This window comes from Rhagoletis zephyria, unplaced genomic scaffold (genome assembly GCF_001687245.7).
Source record: "Rhagoletis zephyria isolate East Lansing unplaced genomic scaffold, Rhagoletis_zephyria_1.1 Rzeph_scaffold_00143, whole genome shotgun sequence".
In the NCBI taxonomy this organism is placed as follows: domain Eukaryota; kingdom Metazoa; phylum Arthropoda; class Insecta; order Diptera; family Tephritidae; genus Rhagoletis; species Rhagoletis zephyria.
Window position 1 is genome coordinate 118,581 of NW_016157227.1, and position 21,749 is coordinate 140,329.

General features: G+C 40.0%; 2 protein-coding genes across 7 annotated transcripts in view; both read right to left on the bottom strand.

The window, feature by feature from the left end:
- The window catches only part of Eato (Engulfment ABC Transporter in the ovary), a 245,032-nt gene that overhangs the window by 43,782 nt on the left and 179,501 nt on the right, over positions 1-21,749 (bottom strand). The window lies entirely within an intron of this gene.
- On the bottom strand, positions 17,031-17,858 carry LOC108382129 (uncharacterized). The gene is made up of 2 exons (XM_017638529.1): positions 17,341-17,858; positions 17,031-17,277 (listed from the first exon to the last, which is right to left on the bottom strand). Exons 1-2 carry the CDS (start codon positions 17,792-17,794, stop codon positions 17,117-17,119), a joined length of 615 nt encoding a protein of 204 aa, XP_017494018.1. The 5' UTR covers positions 17,795-17,858; the 3' UTR covers positions 17,031-17,116.

Genomic DNA, 21,749 nt, shown 5'->3' on the forward strand with positions numbered 1-21,749 from the left:
TGGAGAAGAGGTCCAATAAACATCTTTACGGACGGATCGAAGCTGGAAGGGAGAGTTGGAGGAGGTGTCTACTGTCAGGAACTCTCAGTAGATCTTACTTTCAGACTGCCGGATCTCTGCAGCGTCTTTCAGGCAGAGGTGGCCGCTATAAAAGAGGCAGCCGATTGACTATGCACCAATGTACTGTTAACAAGGAGGGTAAATATATACACTGATAGCCAAGCGGCAATCAGGGCGCTGGGATCGCTAATGGTGTATTCAAAACTAGTTGGGGAATGCCTGGCCTCTCTCTCAACTCCCTCGGAATACTTCCAGATCAAGCTGATCTGGGTCCCGGGGCACAGTGAAATCGCGGGAAATTGCAGGGCTGATGAACTGGCCAGGCAGGGCACCCTTGAGGCCATCACCTCGGACAGGGAGGGCGTTGGAGCTCCGTTGGCAACCTGCGGCCTGATTTTGGACATATGGGCTTACGGTCGGCTCAGCGAGCGCTGGGAAAAAACCCCGACTTGCAAAGTTGCAAGGTCCTTCTGGCCGGTTGTGGACCGCGGGCGGTCAAGGGAGCTACTGCAGCTGGCTAAGCGTTAGCTCTCGATTTTCACAGGTGTACTGACCGAACACTGTCCAATGGGAACCCACGCGGTGCGACTCAATATCGTCACGGATCCCTACTGCCGCAGTTGCCTGGAAGACGAGGTGGAATCATCTCAGCACTTCCTACTCAACTGCCCGGCATTCGCTAGATTACGGTTCAAGCATCTCGGTGCGCATTTCATCGACTCTTCCGAGGGACTCTCCGGAGGGGACATCAGCTTTTTGAAGAACTTTATTATGAGCACCCAGCGCTTCTTGTAATTTTTACGCAGTTACCGTTCAAACGAATTTCTCCCTTATGTAATGTGGTATCACAATGGACAACCAAATGTCTAAGTGAGTCCCCTTTGCGGGTCTGCCACCGTAACCTAACCTAACCAGGTAAAAAGGAATAAATAATAATTTAATTTATATAATATTCGCAATGATCATTTTAAATTTTTTTTCGTTTTTTTTTTATAAAAGTAGAGCTCATTATCTAACAAAAACTATATACATCCAAATTACAAACTTCTGAAAAAAATCAAGAGTTTTATTAGAATTAATTGCAAGCTTTTTAGTTAAAATTTCTGCAAATTATCTGCGTACCAAAATACTCATGTAAAGCTATTTTATTTAATTCATTTTTTTCACATTTAGCATTGACACATTTAATTTGAACTTTTGGCAAATAAATTTAACCTTTCGGCAAATAAAATTAATCTTTTGGCAAATAAATTTAATCTTTAGGCAAATAAAATGTATCGTTTGGCAAATAAATTTAATGGTTTGGCAAATAAATTTAATCTTTTGGCAAATAAAATTAATCTTTGTGCAAATAAATTTAATCTTTTGGCAAATAAAATTAAACTACTGTAGTACTAAACAGTGTTTGAAGAAGTAAAAAAATACACTAAAGAACTGCTGTTCCTGTGCTAGGAATGCATTTTTTTTACTTTTGACGCTTGGCTTTACTGCGCCAATATCAAGAGTTAACCTGCAGGATAGCTGCAATGTGTTTTTTTGGTTTGGTCTGTTCTGTTGATTTGACTCACTTTCAAACAGTTCTGTCACAGCATAGTTTCAAATATTCGTCAAACGATCTGGCACACTTTATTTCTACCGAACCCAGCACTTAGGCCAAATGGGTTAAAAACATCTAAACTGCTACAAATCTTGAACTCCCTTAATATATTTTCACACGCAGGTTAAAAAAAAAAATTATTTATGTGCATACGCGCATATGTACATTAGGGTGTCCATCGGAAATTTTTTTCTTTTTGGAAATGTCAAGACCCTGACCGCGACCTGACGATTTAGGTCAGAAAATACGATTTTGTAGATTTATGAGTTTTTGAATGACTGTTTTTGTCGGCTTGGCTTGTTGGGATTTTTTATCGGGTAAAATTAAAAAAAAACATATATCTCCAAATTGTTTAAATCTTGATCATAGATAATTTCCACTATTTCGAAATATGTAGTACAATCTAAAAATAAACCTATTTTACCTCGCTTATATTAGCTTGGGATGTAACTATGTAATGTTGATGCGCCTAAAAGATGCACCGATTTCCTTCAAGTTACATACTTGATGACAGTACGAATGAATATTACTTTAAATTTCCATTCTTAAAGTAACTTGATGACTTTTCTTAAATACAGCCTTGAATTTATATTGTTTATATACCAGAATTTCAGATTTTTTGAGCAGTATGGCTAAGGAATTCATCAATATTTATTCCAAATTGATATATACAATCGCTCTTTAGCCAAGAAGTGGTTTTTCAAGAAATTTTAGGAAAATGGGGGTGGCAACGCTAACTTATATGATATATGCGTATCTGAAAAACTACTTGACCGATCTCGACCAAATTTGGTATACACATTGAGCTTGGCCTCCTCCTTGAATGCTTTTGAACAAAACCCCCTAAAACATAGCTAGCTTTGAGTTTTTTGAAATTACCGTTACGTTTGTGGAGCCCGTGGTTTTTGTCTGATTTCATAAATTTTCAAGACGGTACTTTAGAAGCCTAAGCGCAATGTATATACCAAATTACTCGTAGATTAATTCCATAATTTTATTTACTGGTTGATTGGGAGAAATATAAATTGCCACAAATATAACTGTTCTCTCATGGCCCAACCTGCTTTCACAAGCAAATTAGAAAATATATTGATTCCACTTTTTATGTATTGAGTTCTATTTGTGGAGAACTATACGAGCTCCATCATGTGTGGTATGGTTTATTATAGCTCCGCCTGCTCTCGTCATTAGGCTTTTCAATTGAATTACTATATCAATTAGGAATGTCTAAAGCTTTCTCATTATCTACCCACGTCTCTAAAAGAATTAGAAAATTCGACGATGATGCTACGTGAGCACGTAAACTTTACCAATTGAAGGTAAACAGTGTCAACCTTTTGCATGCATTATAAAATCAGATAATAATTTTTCAATTGTTTCAAGTCGATTCAAATTCAGCTTGCAACTTCGTTTTGGATACTGTTGCTCTCCGACCATGGTAAAATTGTCTATGCTTTTATTTATTTATTTATCTATATTTTTGATACGAGATGTAGCCCTTGAATCTATGTTACTCATGATAATGCGACGTACAGGAGCTGTTGAGCGTAAACGATCTCACCAAATGACCTCGTTATCGCACACGCAGAAACCACAGGAAAATGGTCACGCTTTACCATTAAGGTTTTATCAGGTACCAATGCTATCGAGGATGTCCTTCGATCTATTGGTACCACCAATGGAGAAAGATTGTGCTTTTGTATTTATGCCGCTGCTTTTCTTATGATTTGTTCGCTAGTTTTGGGAGTCAGGGAGTTCCAGCCATAAACGAGCACACAACACACGAACTTTTATCAGCTTATTGGCCATTCTGCAAAAATCGTTGGACAATGTGGTCCATTTGTGCTATATTGCAGTACACACTTATAAAATGCTCCTCTCTGATGCAGGAGCGGCCCAACTCGTGTCTCTAATGCAGAGAGGGAGTATATGGTCCTGCCCTAGGACATCGCAAAGTTAATTGGACCACATTTTTATATGCATTTTGGTTAATTTTGGGTACTCCTTGAACTTTAGGGATACTCTTTACATGAGTGCATGGAGTACCTAGTTGCGTTTTTGCATTGTAGCTTAACACACATATGAGAGGCGACGAGAATAGCGAAGAAAACAAAAACAAAATCACTTCCATTTGACTTAAACCCGTCGCACAGTGAATCGCCTAGTACAATCTAGGTGGACAAAATGTAATGTAATGAGTCATAGGCGGCTGAAGTGAAAAAAATATCGTTTAATTTTTTAACGTTTTTTTTTGTTGTGCAATTCTTTTAAGTAATTTCTAACAGGAGTTTAAGTGAATACATTTAGTGCTGTAATGATGGATTTTACTTTAGAGTTTTATTTTCTTAATAGAAAATTTTATCAAAGCAAGAGGATTTATTTGATATAATACGTTTTGAAATAATTACTTAAAACTTACGATATTATTATTTTTTTTATTCTTAATAAAGTATATGATTTTGTATCCACATGTATCCAACCTGATTTTTTTATATTGTATAACAGCGACCTTAGGCTATACGGGAATGTAAAGAAAAAGGAGCCTATTCGTGTCTGAAAATTTATAAAAAAAAAATTTTCCGATCGTGTATGCGCGCTTTCAAAAATGGAGCTGTTTGAAGAATGGCGCAAACATGAGAAAGATCAACGAAATTCTCATTTGATGGATTTTTTTACCCCAAAATTCAACCTTCCAAATATGACATCGAACTCCCGGAGATATTTACAATTAAAATTTTCAAGCATTTCGTCGAAATTGTAAGAAAAATGGACGGCAGCAAATAGGACGATAGAATTTTATAAATAAAAATAAAACTTGGTTAGAGGACAGAAATATCGAACTAAGCATTAGCGTACACCAGATCAGAGCTTTTTCACCATCTGAAGGAAGTAGACCTCAAAGCCGTTCAAAAAAAATATTTCAAGATTTGCGCAATCACGAATTGACAGTGAGTTGACCACAGTAGCTGAAGTAGCAAATCGTTTGTGAGGTCACAAAAATGTGGCCACTTTAATCAAAAAAAGTGTCGAATCCCCAAAAATTATTAAACATGATAATGTTACTTGTGGTGGCAAGCAGCTGAACATAGACGAAGCATTAGCTTATTACGTAGACACTAAATGCACCAGTCACTCTTATAAGCAGACGCGGAGGTGGACATTGAAGGCGGGATATCAAGTGTTTCCATCCTATTATAGGTTATGTAAAGCAAACAAGTTATGTTATACTTCAGATGACCATATTTCTGTGACAGAAACGCGCGCTGAAATCAAACTACAAGCAATATTAGACAAAACTGCTGAACGTCTTATTAAAACGCAAAGTGAAATTCTAAAACATTTGCCTAATGTTTCGCCATTAACATTAATTAGAAAGTGGGGATGTGACGTAAGCTCTGGTGGTAGCACCTATAAACAAAACTTTGAAAATTCTGATGCGACGGATGAGTTTCTATTCGTATTTGCATTTGTGCCACTAAGGTTAACTGATGGTCATAATATTATTTGGCAAACTCCTAGGCCCTCATTCACACTTTATTGCCGGCCTATTAAACTTATTTTTGCAAAAGAAAGAAATGAGTTTACTTCAGCAGAAAGTAACAAAGCATTGGAAGAAGTATCGCAACTTCTTCAAACACATCTCAAGAGGAGTCATACGACAATAGTAATTAATCTGTTATCTTTCTTTATGAATCTAAATTATAATTTATATTTAAAACATGTCAAAGGTGTGCAGTCAATGCGAAAGGTCGTGTTTTTGCTCGCTCCGTGTTTATCTAATTTAAAAGTTAATTTCATTATTCTTCTTGGCGATGCCACTGCCCAGAAGTGCTATCTCCTCGGATTGTAATAAACCCATAAACTCTGGACCTGACATTACTTGCAAAATTTGCAAAGATAGTTTTCATACAATATGTGCAAATATCCAATTAAATGTTATATCGGAAATTTTCGCGGAAAATAAGAACATTGTTTTTGTTTGCAATAACTGCTTACGTGTCTCATCGAACTTAATAGCAACGATCACTCATTTATCTAAAGAACTCAATGTGCTAAAATGTAAATTTGCTGAATTTTCTTGCAATAAAAACTCGCAAATAAATCCTGCTAACGATGTTAGCCCTGGTAAATGCTACGCGTGAGTAAAAACACGCCTAATGCAAAATCTAAAAACAATGCCTACCATCTACGCTCTCAAAAATGTGTTTCCAATAACAACAAAGTCCAGTCAGCTGGCTCAATTCGCGAATCTCTAGTTATCCCATCAGTCAACGTGACCGGAGAGCCTAATACTGTTGTTGCGCCCACTGCTGTTTCTTTTTATTCTCCTGCTTCTTCTCAAACGACTGCTGCTGCTGGTGAGCCGACTGAGACTGCTTCCGTTGCCGCTCTGCTTATTGAATCTGTTGATGGAATTGTATGTCGCGGTTCTGCTAATGTCGACGTCGAAGCTGTTGAAAACTCTGCCAACGTTCCTACCAATTTGACTACTCTACGCAGCATGAAAGATAATGAGATTGGTTCTGCTTCCGCCCCGCTTTCTGCTTCTATCGATGGACGAGTACGTCGTGACTCTGCCAACGTCGCCGCCGAAGCTGCTAAATACTCTGCTCTCATCGACTGGATTACTGTGCGTAACAGGAAATTGCCTAAGTTTAAGAATGCAGTTGTTGGTCAGAATATGTCAACTGAACTAGGGTGGTATTTTCACTTGCGAAGCGAATGATTTGGCGAATCGAATTAAAAGGCAGAGAAGGTATTAAAAGTGTTCGCGATGCAAAGAACTTGCACAAGCTGGTAAAAGCGAACACTCTTAATGCATATTTAAGGCCCCTATTATGAGTTGCATTCGATCTTCGACTGTGGTCGAAAGTGCTGATCGAACGAATTTTCATTTGGTATTATGGCGCTCATTCGATGAAGAATAGCGCTATTGTGAATTTCGCTCGTTTAGGTTGTTCACAATAGAATATTTTTCACTGCTGAGAAGTTTTGTTTACAAATCGAGCAAACTAAATAGTGTGCTTATAAAGAAATCGAGTTTATGAAAACGTGGTAAAAAAATTTTAATTAGTACAACGAAGTTCTGGTTGAACGATTCGTCAGAGGATGAGAACTTACAAAACTGGCCAGGAGCAGATAACGTTTAAGAGAGTTTAAGTGCAGTCTTTCGAATATATTTTGACACTATATATTTAAGAAATTTTGCGATCCAAATCTATCTAAAATATATTAAAACTATAAACAGCTCTATGATTTTGTTCTCAGAGATCGTGCCAACAGCGCAAAACCAGACATTCGAGCTTGCGTTTTGTATTCGCGACGTTGGAATCGCATGAAATTAAAACAAATTTTTTAAAATTAGTGTCTAGCCGCAAAAAAGCAAGAAAACAAATGCAAAATCATACATTTTTCACAATTTTCTAACTCTTCGCTACACCAACGAAAGCAAAATTCTGTTCGACAGAAAATTCGATACTCAACGAAAATTCCGACACGCTTGCATAGCTCATAATACGAATTTCACTTTCGATCTTCGATAGCCAGCGGAGATCGAAAATCGATTGCAACTCATAATAAGGGCCTAAGTTGCGTTCGCCAATCCATTCGCTTCGCCGAACCGTTCTCTTCGCCAAATTCATTCGCTTCGTAAGTGATAAGTGATAAGATGTTAATCTTAACAAAAATTGGTTGCATACTTCTTCGTTTAAAACGTCTGTTAATGAAGAGGATATAATTGCCTGCCTATGTTGTTAAACATTCTGCCATTTCCGGTAATTGTTTGTCATGCTACAAACGCTAGGGCAGACACCTTGCCGTTGGTGCGCGGGCTTGTTCGAATCACAACCAGACCTTATCATCGGGTGGTAGTGTAATCGTGTCTCTACCTCCGGGTACTGTGCGAATGCACTCCATTTCCTATGGTTCGGGCTGCTTGTGAGCGATGACCAAGAACTGCCGATCCCCTAATCCAGAGTGTTAAGCGACACCGTGCCCATAGGAAGGTTTGCAGCCAGGGGGTTTACCAGACCGGCTGTATTTTAACGGCGCCTTCCTGACACCGGGCCGCCTCAGGGAGTAACGGTGGGCTTGCTGCGACATGGGGCGCTGCCGTAGTGGACTGTTTGAATTCCCCTTTATATGACATAGACCACTGCGCCCGCCTCGTCGGGTAGGTGGTCGTACGAACAAGATGAACACAAACAAACAAAAACAAAACCAAAAACCCAAACACAAATCGATTCGTGGGCAGGGTGGGGCAGCTGCTGCTGCAGGGTGCAGTAAGGGATCGGAGCCGACCCCTTCGTCTGCACTTGTCTCTGGTGGTGCCGGTGGGAACCCACCGCACCTAGACCCGGGGCTAGGGGCGCGGACGAATTCGCCTGCATGCAGGACGGAGGCCGGGCCGCAGATGCAATCGTCTGCGGCTCTGGACGTGAGGGCAAAGGACAGTGTGGCCGGTACCAGCCAAGGATTTGCGGCTAAATCTGGGGGAAATCCCCGTTAGGCCTAAACGGCACGCTGGGCCGGCCAGGAAAGCACGCGATGACTGTCGCATGGCTACCAAGATCTTGGCGCGATACGGCGAGCAGGGTGCTGCGCAGCTATCTGACCAGCACGCGCGATCGCTCGAGTGGGCCAGGGGGGTGCTAAGCGACGGCCAGGAGCGCTGTGGTGAGGGTGTGTCCGGGGATGCGAGCGCATCCCGTATTTACCCTGTCAAGCGACAGAGGTCGCAGGAGGGGGAAACCCCCCTCTCCAAGAAGCCCAAAGCGGGAGGGACGTCTAAGCTCTTTAGCGAGATCGCTAAACAGGCGGGCTCTATCACTCTGGGCGTTTTGGATTGGGTAAGGAGGACGGGGCCATCGCCAGGGAAGACTGGAGGTAGGTGTCGTCGGCATTATAAGGAGTTTTTATGAGGGTGGTCAGGGAAAACCCGGGGCCACCGCCGCGGTGCGAGAGTGCTGGTTGGCACCACGGCATGTTTAAGGAGGTGGTGTGCGCCGACGAGAGGTCGGCCTCGCTCTACAGGGTGGCAGCAGCGTTGGTCGGGAGGTGTGGAAGGGAGCCAGGCTCGAGGTTGTGGACAAGGGGGGGACCTTCCCTCGCGTCCGCGTGCTCGGGTCTGGCTTCCCTCGGCACCTTCCTCGCTGAGGGAGGTGGAAGATATCTTCCGCTGCTGCAACCCGGACCTTCCAGCGCACAACTGGAAGGCAATCCGGTTTGAGAGTTCCGACGGTGACTTCCGGCAAGCGCTGATGTTGCTGAATACGGAATCTCTCAAGCGTCTCGCCGAAAAACAGGGAATCATTTACTATGGCTTCGAGAAGGTAGTCATGAAGGTCTGCTAGACTGACTCCAGAGGAGATGACGAGCCTGTTCCGATTGCGCTGGCGGGCGTAAACACGAATGAGGATGCCCCCGTAATTATGGAGGTCGAATCCGTCATGTCGGACAGTGACAGCATTGCTGGCCCTCCTTCAATTGCGGGATCGGTCATCTCTGTTGGCCCGCTGTTCGACAGGGCGGAGGAGAAAATGCTCTTGCGTCTGATGGGGATGGCGCCTGCGGAGGGGTGTTGGAGAGGATTTCGGAGGATGAATATCCTTCAATCAATTTTCAGCCAACCTTTTAATCCGCCTTGAGCAAGATGGAGTTGATGTAGTCCTGATCCAGCAGCCGTGGCTGAACAGCTGCAATAAGGTTTCTGGTATCGGGACGAGGGATTACAGACTGGTGGTGCAGCAGCACTCAGGTACACCTCGATCCTGCATGCTCATCAGGAAGGAACTTAATGCTTTTATTCTGCCTCTTTTCAGCGATGGTGACATTGTGACGGTGAGGCTGGAGGGTGCAACCGGAGAACTCCGGTTGATCTCCGCTTATATGGCGCACGAGGACGGGGTCTACCCCTCCTCAGCGCTTACTAAGGAATGCGGTGGCAGAAGCTAGACGCAGGACGATCCGCGTTGTTATTGGGTCTGACGCGAAGTCCCACCCTACGATTTGGGGCAGGTCAGACATCAACACTAGAGGTGAGTCACTCTTTAACTTTATTCTAAATGAAAATTTATGTATATGTAATAGGGGGAGCGACCCCACTTTTGTAACGGCAAGTAGAGAAGAGATTTTAGATATCACGCTGGCCTCTTCTGATATAATGTCCCGTATATCTGGCTGGAGTCCTTAGTGACCACTCCTTCTCCGATCATCGGTACATACAATTCGCTTTGGACGAAGCGCGAAGTCTGCAGGAATATATAAGTCGGAGATTAGGAAAGCGAAGAGGACGTTGAGGAGACTGTTCTGCGAAAGCGTGGAGGGCAGTCAGGAGTTCTCAAGGTTTAGGCGAGTTCTCTCTGAGAATCCCGCTCCCCTGGGACACATCAGGGATGAGGGCGGCGGATGGGCAATGAGCAGCGAGGAGTCTCTTCGGATGCTCCTTGATGCTCATTTCCCCTGCAACCCGGATCCGGGAGTGATGCGGTTGGGGACGTCGATCCCCGAGACGAATGTCTCGGAAATCCTAACCGTGGATCGCCTTCTGTGGGCCATTAGCTCGTTTAAGCCCTTTAAGGCCCCGGGACCCGATGGCATAATACCGGCCCAACTGCAGAAGTCTGCAGAAGTGTCGTACCGCTGGTTGATGTCCATTTTCGAGGGTTGTTTGGCTAAGGGTCATGTTCCGGTGCTTGGAGGGTGGTCAGAGTGGTGTTCATTCCCAAGGCGGGTAAAGCCTCTCATGTATCACCAAGGGATTTCAGGCTGATAAGTCTCTCCTCGTTTCTTTTGAAGACGCTGGAGAGGCTGATCGATCTGCATTTAAGAAGCGGGATCCTCAGGGAGCGCCTTTCCTTGGATCAGCATGCTTATTGCAAGGGCAAGTCTGTCGAAACGGCCTTAGCCTTCTCGCAGAAGGAATTTGCGGTCGGTGCCTTCCTTGATATCGAAGTGGCTTTTAACAATGTTTTGCCTGAGGCTGTAGTTAACTCCCTCAATAAGCTAGGGGTCGGAGCCGACCCTGTCAGGTTTATTTACCGCTTGCTTTGCAATAGAACTGTGGCGGCAGAGTGGGGCAGGGCTTTTATCCGGAGGAGTGTGAGTAGAGGTACCCCGCAAGGGGGAGTTTTCTCGCCGATGCTTTGGGTCGTTGTAATCAATGACCTGCTGGTGTCTCTGGAAAGAAGTGGCTGTCAAGTGGTTGCCTATGCCGATGATGTAGTATTGATAACAAAAGGAAAGTTTCCGGAAACACTGTTTGAGATTATGCAGGGTTACTTGAGCTTGGTTGAGAACTGGGCTTTTAGCTGCGGGCTGGGTGTAAGTCCCAGTAAAACGGAGCTTGTTCTCTCTACTAGGAGGTATAAGATACCGAATTGCCGTCTTCCCTCAATGCGTGGTCTTCCTCTAAGCCTCTCTGACAGGGTGAAGTACTTGGGCTTGATCCTTGACAGTAAGTTTTCCTGGAAGCCTAACGTGGAGGAAAAAGTCAAGAAGGCTACAGTAGCACCGTATTGTTGCAGAGGGGCCATTGGCAAGCGCTGGGGCCTTTCGCCGAAAGTAGTGCATTGGCTTTATGAAACTATTATCAAGCCAATCTTATTATATGGGGTACTCGTCTGGTGGAACGCACTTGACAAGGCCTACATCGTCAAGCAGCTGGAGAAGGTGCAAAGAGCGGCCTTAATTGGAATCAGTGGGGCACTTCTAACCACACCTACTTTTGCGCTTAATGCCATGTTAAATGTTGTGCCTATAGATATAGCTCTTGAGACTAGNGCACTTGACAAGGCCTACATCGTCAAGCAGCTGGAGAAGGTGCAAAGAGCGGCCTTAATTGGAATCAGTGGGGCACTTCTAACCACACCTACTTTTGCGCTTAATGCCATGTTAAATGTTGTGCCTATAGATATAGCTCTTGAGACTAGGCAAACTGCATCTCTCACTATTGGTGGGAGTGCTTACTGGTCACTGTGTGATTGGTAACCATGCTGTAAGGCTGAATGTTGCGGATAGCCCTTACTGCACCAGCTGCATGGAGGTTGATGAGGTGGAATCATCTCAACATCTGCTGCTCTGGTGCCCCGCTTTTGCGAGCCTAAGGTTTAAGCACCTTGGGTCGCACTTTTTTCACACTCCCGATGAGCTCTCGGCAGTGGAAATCAGTCGACTGAAGAGCTTCGTTGTGAGTACGGAGCGTTTCTCCGGCAAAAAGCCATAGGTATCGTCTTTTCTCCCATAGCTTTCTCCCTCTTTCCCCTACCCCCCTGCGTCCCTTTTTCCCTACGCCCTCTGAGGGCATCACAACGGACAGCTTAGCAGCCCGCTTACCTAACCTAACCTAACCTACAAACCTGTTAAAAAAGATTCCCTGGAAAATTTGAAGAGTATAAACTTTAAACTCGGCGTTTCCTCAGTTTTCTTCAACAAGCTGTTGGATCCAAATGTATGGCCAGTAGGCATCAATGGGTCACAAGTGCCACCCTAATTCTAACGCTAATCGCAATGGTCCGATCTCAAAAAGGTTTAGCCTGAATGTTTATTACCAAAATATTTCCGGTATGCGTACGAAATGTAAAGAAGTATTTTTGGTCACATCTCGTTGTGATTATGTTTATGTAATTGTTGAAACCTGGCTCAACACCGATTTCTTTGAAGCGGAATTTTTCGACCCAAATCTCTTTCAAACTTATCGCAAAGACAGGTATGCAAACAAAACTGTTTTCTCGAGAGGTGGCGGCGTTTTGATTGCGGTAAGGCGTACTCTTAGGTCTTCAATTACTCAGCTAATGAACGAAGATTCCCTTCTTGATCAGCTTTGTGTGTGCATTTTTGGTACGTCTGGTAAATTGTTTATTTGTGTATCCTACATACCACCTAGGATCTGAGAATCATAATATACATTTCATGTTAATAACATTATTATTCTTTATGAATAGAATATCGATAGCCATTTTTGTATATTAGGAGATTTGAATCTATATAGAATTGTTTGGTCTAATTTGTTAAATAATGCTATCTTAACACCTACTAATGTAAATTTTTCCCATGAAATTAACTTCTTGGACAGTCTTTTTAGCATCAATCTTACCCAAATAAATGCCCTTCTCAATAAGCTTAGTAATATTCTTAACCTAATTTTTATAGATGAAAATATGATTTTCCAGCTAAATGAAAGTAATTTTCCCATCTGTAAATCGGATATGCCGGGTCTTTAAATTTTCGAAATGCCAATTTCGAACTTTTGAATTCAATCATATGCGAAATTAATTGGAATTCGCTTTTTCTTTTAAAAAAATGTCTCGGAGTGCTTTGAAGCCTTCCTACTTAGCATTCAAGAAACTCTCCACAGCAATCTTTCTCTTCTTCCAGCTCGCATACACAAGTTGCCTTGGCACACTAAAGAGCTAAGGAGGTTAAAGAATAAAAGGAACAAATATTTTAATTTACATAAAGCCACCGATAATACCAGTTATAAAGAAAAATATTTAAATTTTGTGTGCCAATTTAATGAGCTTGACAAATTATTATACAATAATTATACCGCTCGTTACGAACTTGAGATATAGTAAAACCCCAAAAGCTTTCTGGAATTACATTCGTTCCAAAAAAGGGTGCTCAAATATTCCTCCTTGTTTAAACTTCAACGAAAAGTCGTCTACTGATTTAATAGATTCGGTAAATCTTTTTGCAGATTTTTTCAATTTGAATTTTGTCGCTGATACTGATAGCTATAATTTTTCAAATTGTGATACCCATAACTCTGTAGACTTTGGACTAATGGCTGTCACTGAACTTGAAGTTGTTAATGGCATCTCCGCCTTAAAGACATCTCTAAAAAGAGATCTTGATGGACTGTCCTCTTTTTGCTTTAGAAGTGCATTTCGTCTCTTTCAGTGCCTTAATCTCTCTCTTTCTACAGGTATTTTTTTTATCGATCGTTCGAAGGTTGCCTCTATTACACCGATTTTCAAATCCGGTAATAAAGCGATATCAAAAATTTTAGGCCAATTTCTAAACTTACTTCTTGCTCGGAGCTATTTGAAAAAGTAGTCAAGGAAAATTTATGCTTCTCCATCAAACGAATTTTGGACCCACATCAACATGTTTTGTTTGTGGGCGCTCGACAGTTACCAATTTGACAGTCTTTTCTGAGTACTGTATCTCTGCTTTCAAATGCGGCTTGCAAGTTGATACAATTTATACGGATTTCTCAAAAGCATTTGATACCGTATCGCACAACATTTTATTAGGAAAGTTTAAAAGTTTCGGTTTCCGTTCAGTATTCCTATCATGGTTAAGGTCCTATATCACTAATATAATCTTCTTTGTTGAAGGCGAGAATTCTAAATTATACCCCTTTGTGGCCACTTCGGGTGTGCCTCAGGGTAGTATTCTTGGTCCTGTATTATTTGTTTTGTTTATAAAAGACATTGGGCCTGTTTTAGTCATTCTAAATTTCTACTTTACGCGGACGACCTGAAACTCTTTAGTAAGATTACCTGCCCGTCAAATGTTTATGCACTTCAATGTGACTTAAATAAGTTAACTGAATGGAGCATTGGAAATAAACTGTATCTTAATATTAATAAATGTTTCCATATGACCTTGTCTAAATCACGGAATCGAATACCTTCAAAATACTCAGTCTCATGTGTTGAGCTTGGNTACTTTACGCGGACGACCTGAAACTCTTTAGTAAGATTACCTGCCCGTCAAATGTTTATGCACTTCAATGTGACTTAAATAAGTTAACTGAATGGAGCATTGGAAATAAACTGTATCTTAATATTAATAAATGTTTCCATATGACCTTGTCTAAATCACGGAATCGAATACCTTCAAAATACTCAGTCTCATGTGTTGAGCTTGGCACTGTTGTTGAATTCCTGGATCTAGGAGTGCTCTTTGATTCGGGATTTACCTTTGTTAACCACATCAATTACATCATTCCTAAGGCGTATTCTATTCTACTCGAAAATTGCTTTATAATTCCTTCGTTCGAGTTTCATTCGGTTTGCTCTGCAACCACTTCATTTTATTGAGCCCGTTCCGTCTTACGTTGCTCGGTGTATGCTTATTAACGTTAAGTCTCTTGGTAGTAGAAGGTCCATCTATTCCCTAATGTTCATATATGATGTTATCAGCGGCTCCATTGATTTTCCGGAACTTCTGGGGCTAATAAGCTTCAACACACCTAATAGAACGTTACGGTCTCATCTACCATTTCATGTTAAAGTTGCTAAATCTAAATATTATGATTTCGCCCCCGTTATTAGGGCTTTAAATGAATATAATAATATCTTTAATAAACTTGATCTTGATTTTGCGATGCCCAGATCATTGTTTGAGTCTAGGATCCTATCTCATTATTTTTAATTTTCCTTTTTGTTTAGTTTCTAATTTGTAGTATTAAGATAATTTTTGTGTTCTAGCCTGTAAGGTTTTTGTAACCATAGACTTAAATAAATGAATTGAAATGAAATGTTATTCTGCAACAAGATCGTACAATAAAATGGTTTTGTCCACCTAGCTTGTTCTAAGCAATTCACTGTGGCGTTGCATTGAAAAGTTCACTTAGTTTTTCCTTACAAATTCAAGCAAGCAAAGTAAGATAAAGATATAAATTCATAGATTTATTTGATTTTTTGTTGATAGCCTTCTTCAAAGTAAAGATCTCTTAAACCTCTTTCGTTTGATGCCCATATAGTAATATTTTATTAAAATATTTGATATACTCCAATTTGTGCTTTTAGAAGGGTGGCAACGATTTTCAAATATATAACCGAAATAATATTTTTTAATCCTCTTTCGTTTGACACACATACTGTCATATTTTATTATTAAAACTGAATTTTACTTTTTCAAAAATATTCCTTTTGTTAATAAAGTTACATAAATTGAGTTCCTAGACATAAAGGAAACGTAAACTCTTAGAAAACAATTTTGTCCAGCTAGTTTGTTCTAGACGGACCACTGTGTGTCGCTTGAATTCTATGCGCGGACATATTTACGCACGTAGACTCTACGTCGACACATAAACACACACACGCGCATTGGCTAGCCTAACATACGTATGTACATTAGAGTGGTCCAAAATAATAAAGTCGGAATTTTAATGCCGCCACCCCCTAGGATTGTTCTGAACCGAAAATAAATATACCCCATTTTTTTATTTTGAAATCAAAAAATATTTAGGGAGTGCTCACAGCGCTCAAAGTTTTCCTTGTATTTTATATGGGGAAAAAACAAATTTTCGTAAAAATGGTATAAAACTCTTGAAAATCAATATTTTTCAATCGTAAACCTGTGGTTCTCTTCAGAAGACTTCAAATATTAATATCCAATTGTTTATTTAACTATTTTTTATGATTCAAGGATTTTTATTAGTCACCCCCCATTGCATTTTCTAGGACCTATAAAATATAGTTACCATGAAAAAATGGTTAAAGGTACAATTGGGTATTATTACTGGGAATCTCCTGAAGATAAGCAAAGTTTTCCGATCGAAAAATATTGATTTGCAAGAATTCTACACTATTTCTACGAAAAGTTGTTTTTTCCCCATATAAAATACATTGAAAACTTTGAGCGCTTTGAGCACTCCCTAAATTTTTTTTTATTTCAAAATAAAAAGATTGGGGTATATTTTTTGTCGGTATAGAACAATCCTAGGGGGTGGCGGCATTAAAAATGCGACCTTATTTTTTTACATACATTTTTGGACCACTTTAATGTACATATGTATGTACATATATACATATGGCTGCATAGTGGAGCCGCCGGCAAAGCGACAATAAAAGAGGAGGAAACAATTTGACTTCGAGACTTCGCTGGAATTCTATGAGCAGACATGCATACATAGCTACACACAAATACAAATGCCTGTTCTTTTTGCTGTTGTTGTCACGTTTTTCGTTTCATCGAGTTTCAAATCACTCCCGCCGCTAAAGAAGTTTTCACTTCAGAAAGGACATTCCGTTTAGCTGTCTGTTTGTAATGGGTCCAAGGTTATGGCTTTTTGAATTTACTACATCTTTTGGATGTGCCACGCTAGACTGGGTCGGTCCCCATACAAAAAAAAAAAGTTGCTAATGTCCGCCCCTAAATTTAAAGATTATGTTGAGAGGGTTCTGGAAAAATTTTTTTTTTTTTTTTTTAACCCTCCGAAATACAGCCGAAATGGTTTTTTCGATGTAACTTGGTTATTTGACGGCCGATTTTTAAAATTGATATGTCATTATTTTTGTCTTGAGAAGCTTCACTTTTCGTTCTTATGTCTTTTTAAGCTTTGAAGTCGCGTTCGCATGATAAGGGCAGAAACAAAATTTTACCCCCCCTAAAGCATATTTTTTTCCTTACCAAACGAAAGTACTTAAAAATTCAAGAAAATGTTGCCTTCAAACTATATTACTAAAATAATCAACAAAAAAGTTATTTCACTTACAATATTTATTGCTACTTAAGCAAATTTTGGCGCGAATCAAGGCTTTTATATTGGTCTCGGCTTTCTAATTTTGCAAAAATGTGGCCCAGGCGCTTTTCATCAGTGACAGCACTTGCAGACTCACTAACAACACGCACAAACCGTTCGGTATTCTGGGAATGACAGAGGAACTCTAAAAAAAAATGATTTAAAAGTACTATAAGACCCGTGAAGTTTTTAGTTTGAAGATATTTACCTGGGATATTTATCACTTCATTTTCCGAAAATTGAAACATTGTAAGTTCACTATCTGGGTAGAACTGCACACAAGGGGGTTCCGTAATCTTAAACTGACTCCAATCGATCATGCTGACATACGACTTACTTTCAAAGTTTATTACGCCACGCTTTGGGACCTTGAACACGCGAAGCCCTGCTGGTGGATATTGACGTGCTGTTTTGATTTTTTCGTACCCATCATTACGTATCTCTGGATCAGCGTCGGTTATCATGGCTAATAATATATTTTCTGGGTGAAAATAATATGCATTATTTTCTATAGCTGAACGTATAATGGCTTGAACAGCATTTGATAGTTCGCGTATCCAGCAAATATACTTAAAAACGTGTCTACTTCCATGAATTGCTTGTGGCTGGCTCTTTACAAGAAACCAGAATGGTGCATAAACTTTCACAACAAACTCTACCATGTTTCGCAACTCCGCTGACGGGCTTTCTTTGGAAACATATACCCGAAGTAACCTGGAAGCTGTTGTAAGCAACCGAGCTGTACTGACGGGACCGGATAATCAAAATATTTCAGNTGTTTCTGCCCTTATCATGCGAACGCGACTTCAAAGCTTAAAAAGACATAAGAACGAAAAGTGAAGCTTCTCAAGACAAAAATAATGACATATCAATTTTAAAAATCGGCCGTCAAATAACCAAGTTACAACGAAAAAACCATTTCGGCTGTATTTCGGAGGGTTAAAAAAAAAAAAAAAAATTTTTCCAGAACCCTCTCAACATAATCTTTAAATTTAGGGGCGGACATTAGCAACTTTTTTTTTCGACCCAGTCTAGTGCCACGCCCCTGGTAAACTCTCAGTCTCTTTCAGCTTACTATAAACGCCTCGTCCTCTTGTATACAATGATTTGTATATGTTTACTATAATCTTCTCAGCAAATTTCAAAGTCATGTGAATTTGTGGTTCGAAGATATAGCAAATGTAAAATTTCACGGCCAGGGGATGACGCGCCCCCTTGGACATATTAATTTATATTTACCTCACCATATGCGCCTACTTTAGGTATGTCTTCACACAAAATTTCGAAGTCTTGTAGCTTATCGTTCCTAAGTTATAGATGATTAAAATTCGACGCCTGTGAGATATTTCACGTCCCCTTTTACAAACTTGTTTATATATATGGATACTTTACTTTAAGCATCTGTCATAGATCAGTCTTCACACCAAGTTTCAAAGTCACGTGACTTACGGTTCCGAATTCCACGCCTATGTGATGTGCTACGCCCCTTGCACAAACTTATTCATATATACCTTACTACGCCTACCATGGATATGTCTTCATACCAAATTTCAAATCCATGTGACGTATGATTCCGAAGTTATGGCTGATTAAAAATTTCACACCAATAGGATGCGCCACGCCCTTTTACAAAATTATATCTACTTTTCTATAAGCATATACCATAAATATGTATGGTAACACACCAAATTTCAAAGTCATGTGACTAACGGTTTCGAAGTTATAGCTGATAAAAAATGTCACGCCTATGGGAGGTGCCACGCCCCTTGTCAGATCTCATTTTTTATACCCTACGTTATTTCCGAGGTCAATGTCTAGATACCAGTTTAAGCTCCATGAAAATCCATTCAGTAGTTTCGGAGATTAGTCAGTTCAAGCCGGCAAACAAACAAGCTACAGTTTTATTATGAGTTAAGTTTTCTCAAGTGGGCCACCCAAAGTTGACTTTTCAATTTTGGGTGGCCCACTTGAGAAAACTTGACTCTACAGTATAGATTTATAAAAAAGTACATTTATTTTCGAATAAATTGATACCTCACCTAATGCAATTGCATAAACATTGTCTAAGTTAAGCAATTTAAGTCCAGCCAGACTTTGAAATTTTTTGATTAGTGTGACTAACGAATGAATCATTGTGTACTAAAAATTGACATATGTATACGATGGCCCAAAAGTGAAAATTGGTTTTTCATAGAACTTTAGGAAAATGGGCCCACTTATCTCATATATGTGTAAGTCACTTCACCGATCTCGACCAAATTTGGCACACATATTGCACCTAGCCCCTTTAAGCACCGTCTTGAAAATTTTTCAAATCGGCCAAAAACTACTCCCCCAAAATACAGCTAGCATTGAGTTTTTTTGAAACTACCTCTATGTGGGTAAAGCGTGTGCACGGTGATCTTGAAGAGAAATAAAGTTTTTCTACGTAGCCGAAAAAGAATCGGTTGGACCATTTTTATAAGCATCATTTCAAGATTCAAAATCATCAAAACTTCAAATCTTAGCTGCTCGTCTGAACTTTTTTCCAAAACATACTATTTTTCATAAAAAAAACAAAAATCGTTGAGCTGTTGATAGTTTTAAAATATTTTAAATAGATTTGGCCTCTTTAGACAGTCGGAACTTTTTAATAAATCTGTAGACAAATTTCTTAAATATATTTTGTGCCAAAATATATTCGAAACACTACACTTAAACTCTCTTAAACATTTGCTACTCCTGGCCAGTTTACTAAGCTCTCATTCTCTGACGAATCGTTGAACCAGAACTCCGTTGTACTCATTTTACCACGTTTTTATAAACTCGCTTTCTTTTTTATTTCATTTGCACAAATTTACCTAAATATGTATAAGCACACTTTTTAGTTTGCTCGATTTGTAAACAAAGCTTCAAAGCGGTGAAAAATATACTATTGTGAACGACCTAAACGAGCGAAATTCACAATAGCGCTATTCTTCATCGAATGAGCGTCATAATGCCAAATTAAAATTCGTTCGATCAGCACAGTCGACCACAGTCGAAGATCGAATGCAACTCATAATAGGGNAATATGTATAAGCACACTTTTTAGTTTGCTCGATTTGTAAACAAAGCTTCAAAGCGGTGAAAAATATACTATTGTGAACGACCTAAACGAGCGAAATTCACAATAGCGCTATTCTTCATCGAATGAGCGTCATAATGCCAAATTAAAATTCGTTCGATCAGCACAGTCGACCACAGTCGAAGATCGAATGCAACTCATAATAGGGGCCTAAGCGGTAGAAGTTATAGCAGCTATTTCGGAGATCACCACATCTCCTCATCAGTGTTCTTTTTTTTAAACTTCAGCAGGGATATAACCCGCAAAATCTTTATAAGCCAAAATAACATTGACAAATACATAGTTTAGGAACACTGTTCCGGGTCGATTTGTGGGGAGGCAAAAAAATCGCCCATTGCTCTGTGAAAATCATATTCTAGGGATCAAAATAAGAAACTTTGCCGAAGGAACCATACCTCTAAAACGAATTCTGATGTCCCCCAATTTGGGTCGAACTTTTGGGTAGGGGCAAATTTTGAAAAATCCCACTTTGACCCATTTAGAGTGCTCCAATCGAGTCCAAATGTATGACCGACCCCCACTAACTTTGGATTAAACGGTGGATCATCTTGATTTAAATATTCTTTCAATGTATCGTACGGAATGCTTCGCGTGAATGGTGGTTCAAATACGATATTTATATCATTCAAATTGATCATTTCCGTATAACTTGTGCAATTAAAGTTTATATCTGGTTTTTTATAAACTCTAAGTTCCATTGGCTCGTCAACATCGGTTCGATAGCGTAGAATTTTCTTGATGGCACAGTCGCGCTTTTCTTTGCTATCATCAAACAACATTGATAACAAGATATTTTCCGAATGCGCATAATATGAATTATCTTTAATTACTTGATTGACAATTTTGCGTAAACGAGGTTCTAGAAATCGTGACCAACCAATGAACTTGAAAAATAATGCACTGCCGTACACGACAGAGCTGTAATACTTGATATTGAATGATGAGAGGTTTCCCATGCTTATCTTTAATTTTAAAATCTTGCAAAAGAGCGGTTCCCAATGCTGATGCTACTCTGTCAGGCACACCAAATCTGTCACATACCAAGGCAAAGTTAAAACAATCGTATCTCTCTGTGTATTGTGAACTTGTGCTTCTATCCATATCTTCTTGAACCGGTGGCGGTGCGTATGTTGAATCATCGGGATCTTGGTATGTTGGCATTGATGACATAGACGTTGCTCCTTGCTCTTCAGTTTCCATCACAAATGCATCCATTGTTAGTCTTCTCTGATTATGTTGATCGTGCATGAACTCTTTGAGGCGTTCGGGAACCCAGCCGCATGCACATGGAGCTGCCTTCAAATCGCATTTACATGTCCCAATGTAAAAAATTGTTTCCAGAGATTTTACATACTCTGTAAATTGTTGGGTGTTGTTTCTTCTCTTGATTTGCTCTTGATACTTGTCAAGCAATTTATTCAATTTATTAAATACACTTTTTTTCAGCATTATTTCCATACCAAGTTTTTCCCAAATTCCAATCAACTTATCTTGTACTTGAATAGTGAATG

Bases quoted from the DNA above. Each gene is read 5' to 3' on its own strand.
- LOC108382129 (XM_017638529.1), bottom strand. From the start codon at position 17,794: ATGGTAGAGTTTGTTGTGAAAGTTTATGCACCATTCTGGTTTCTTGTA. The intron at 17,278-17,340 runs GTAAATATCTTC...ATTTTTTTTTAG, and splicing joins TGAAGTGATAAATATCCCAG to AGTTCCTCTGTCATTCCCAG.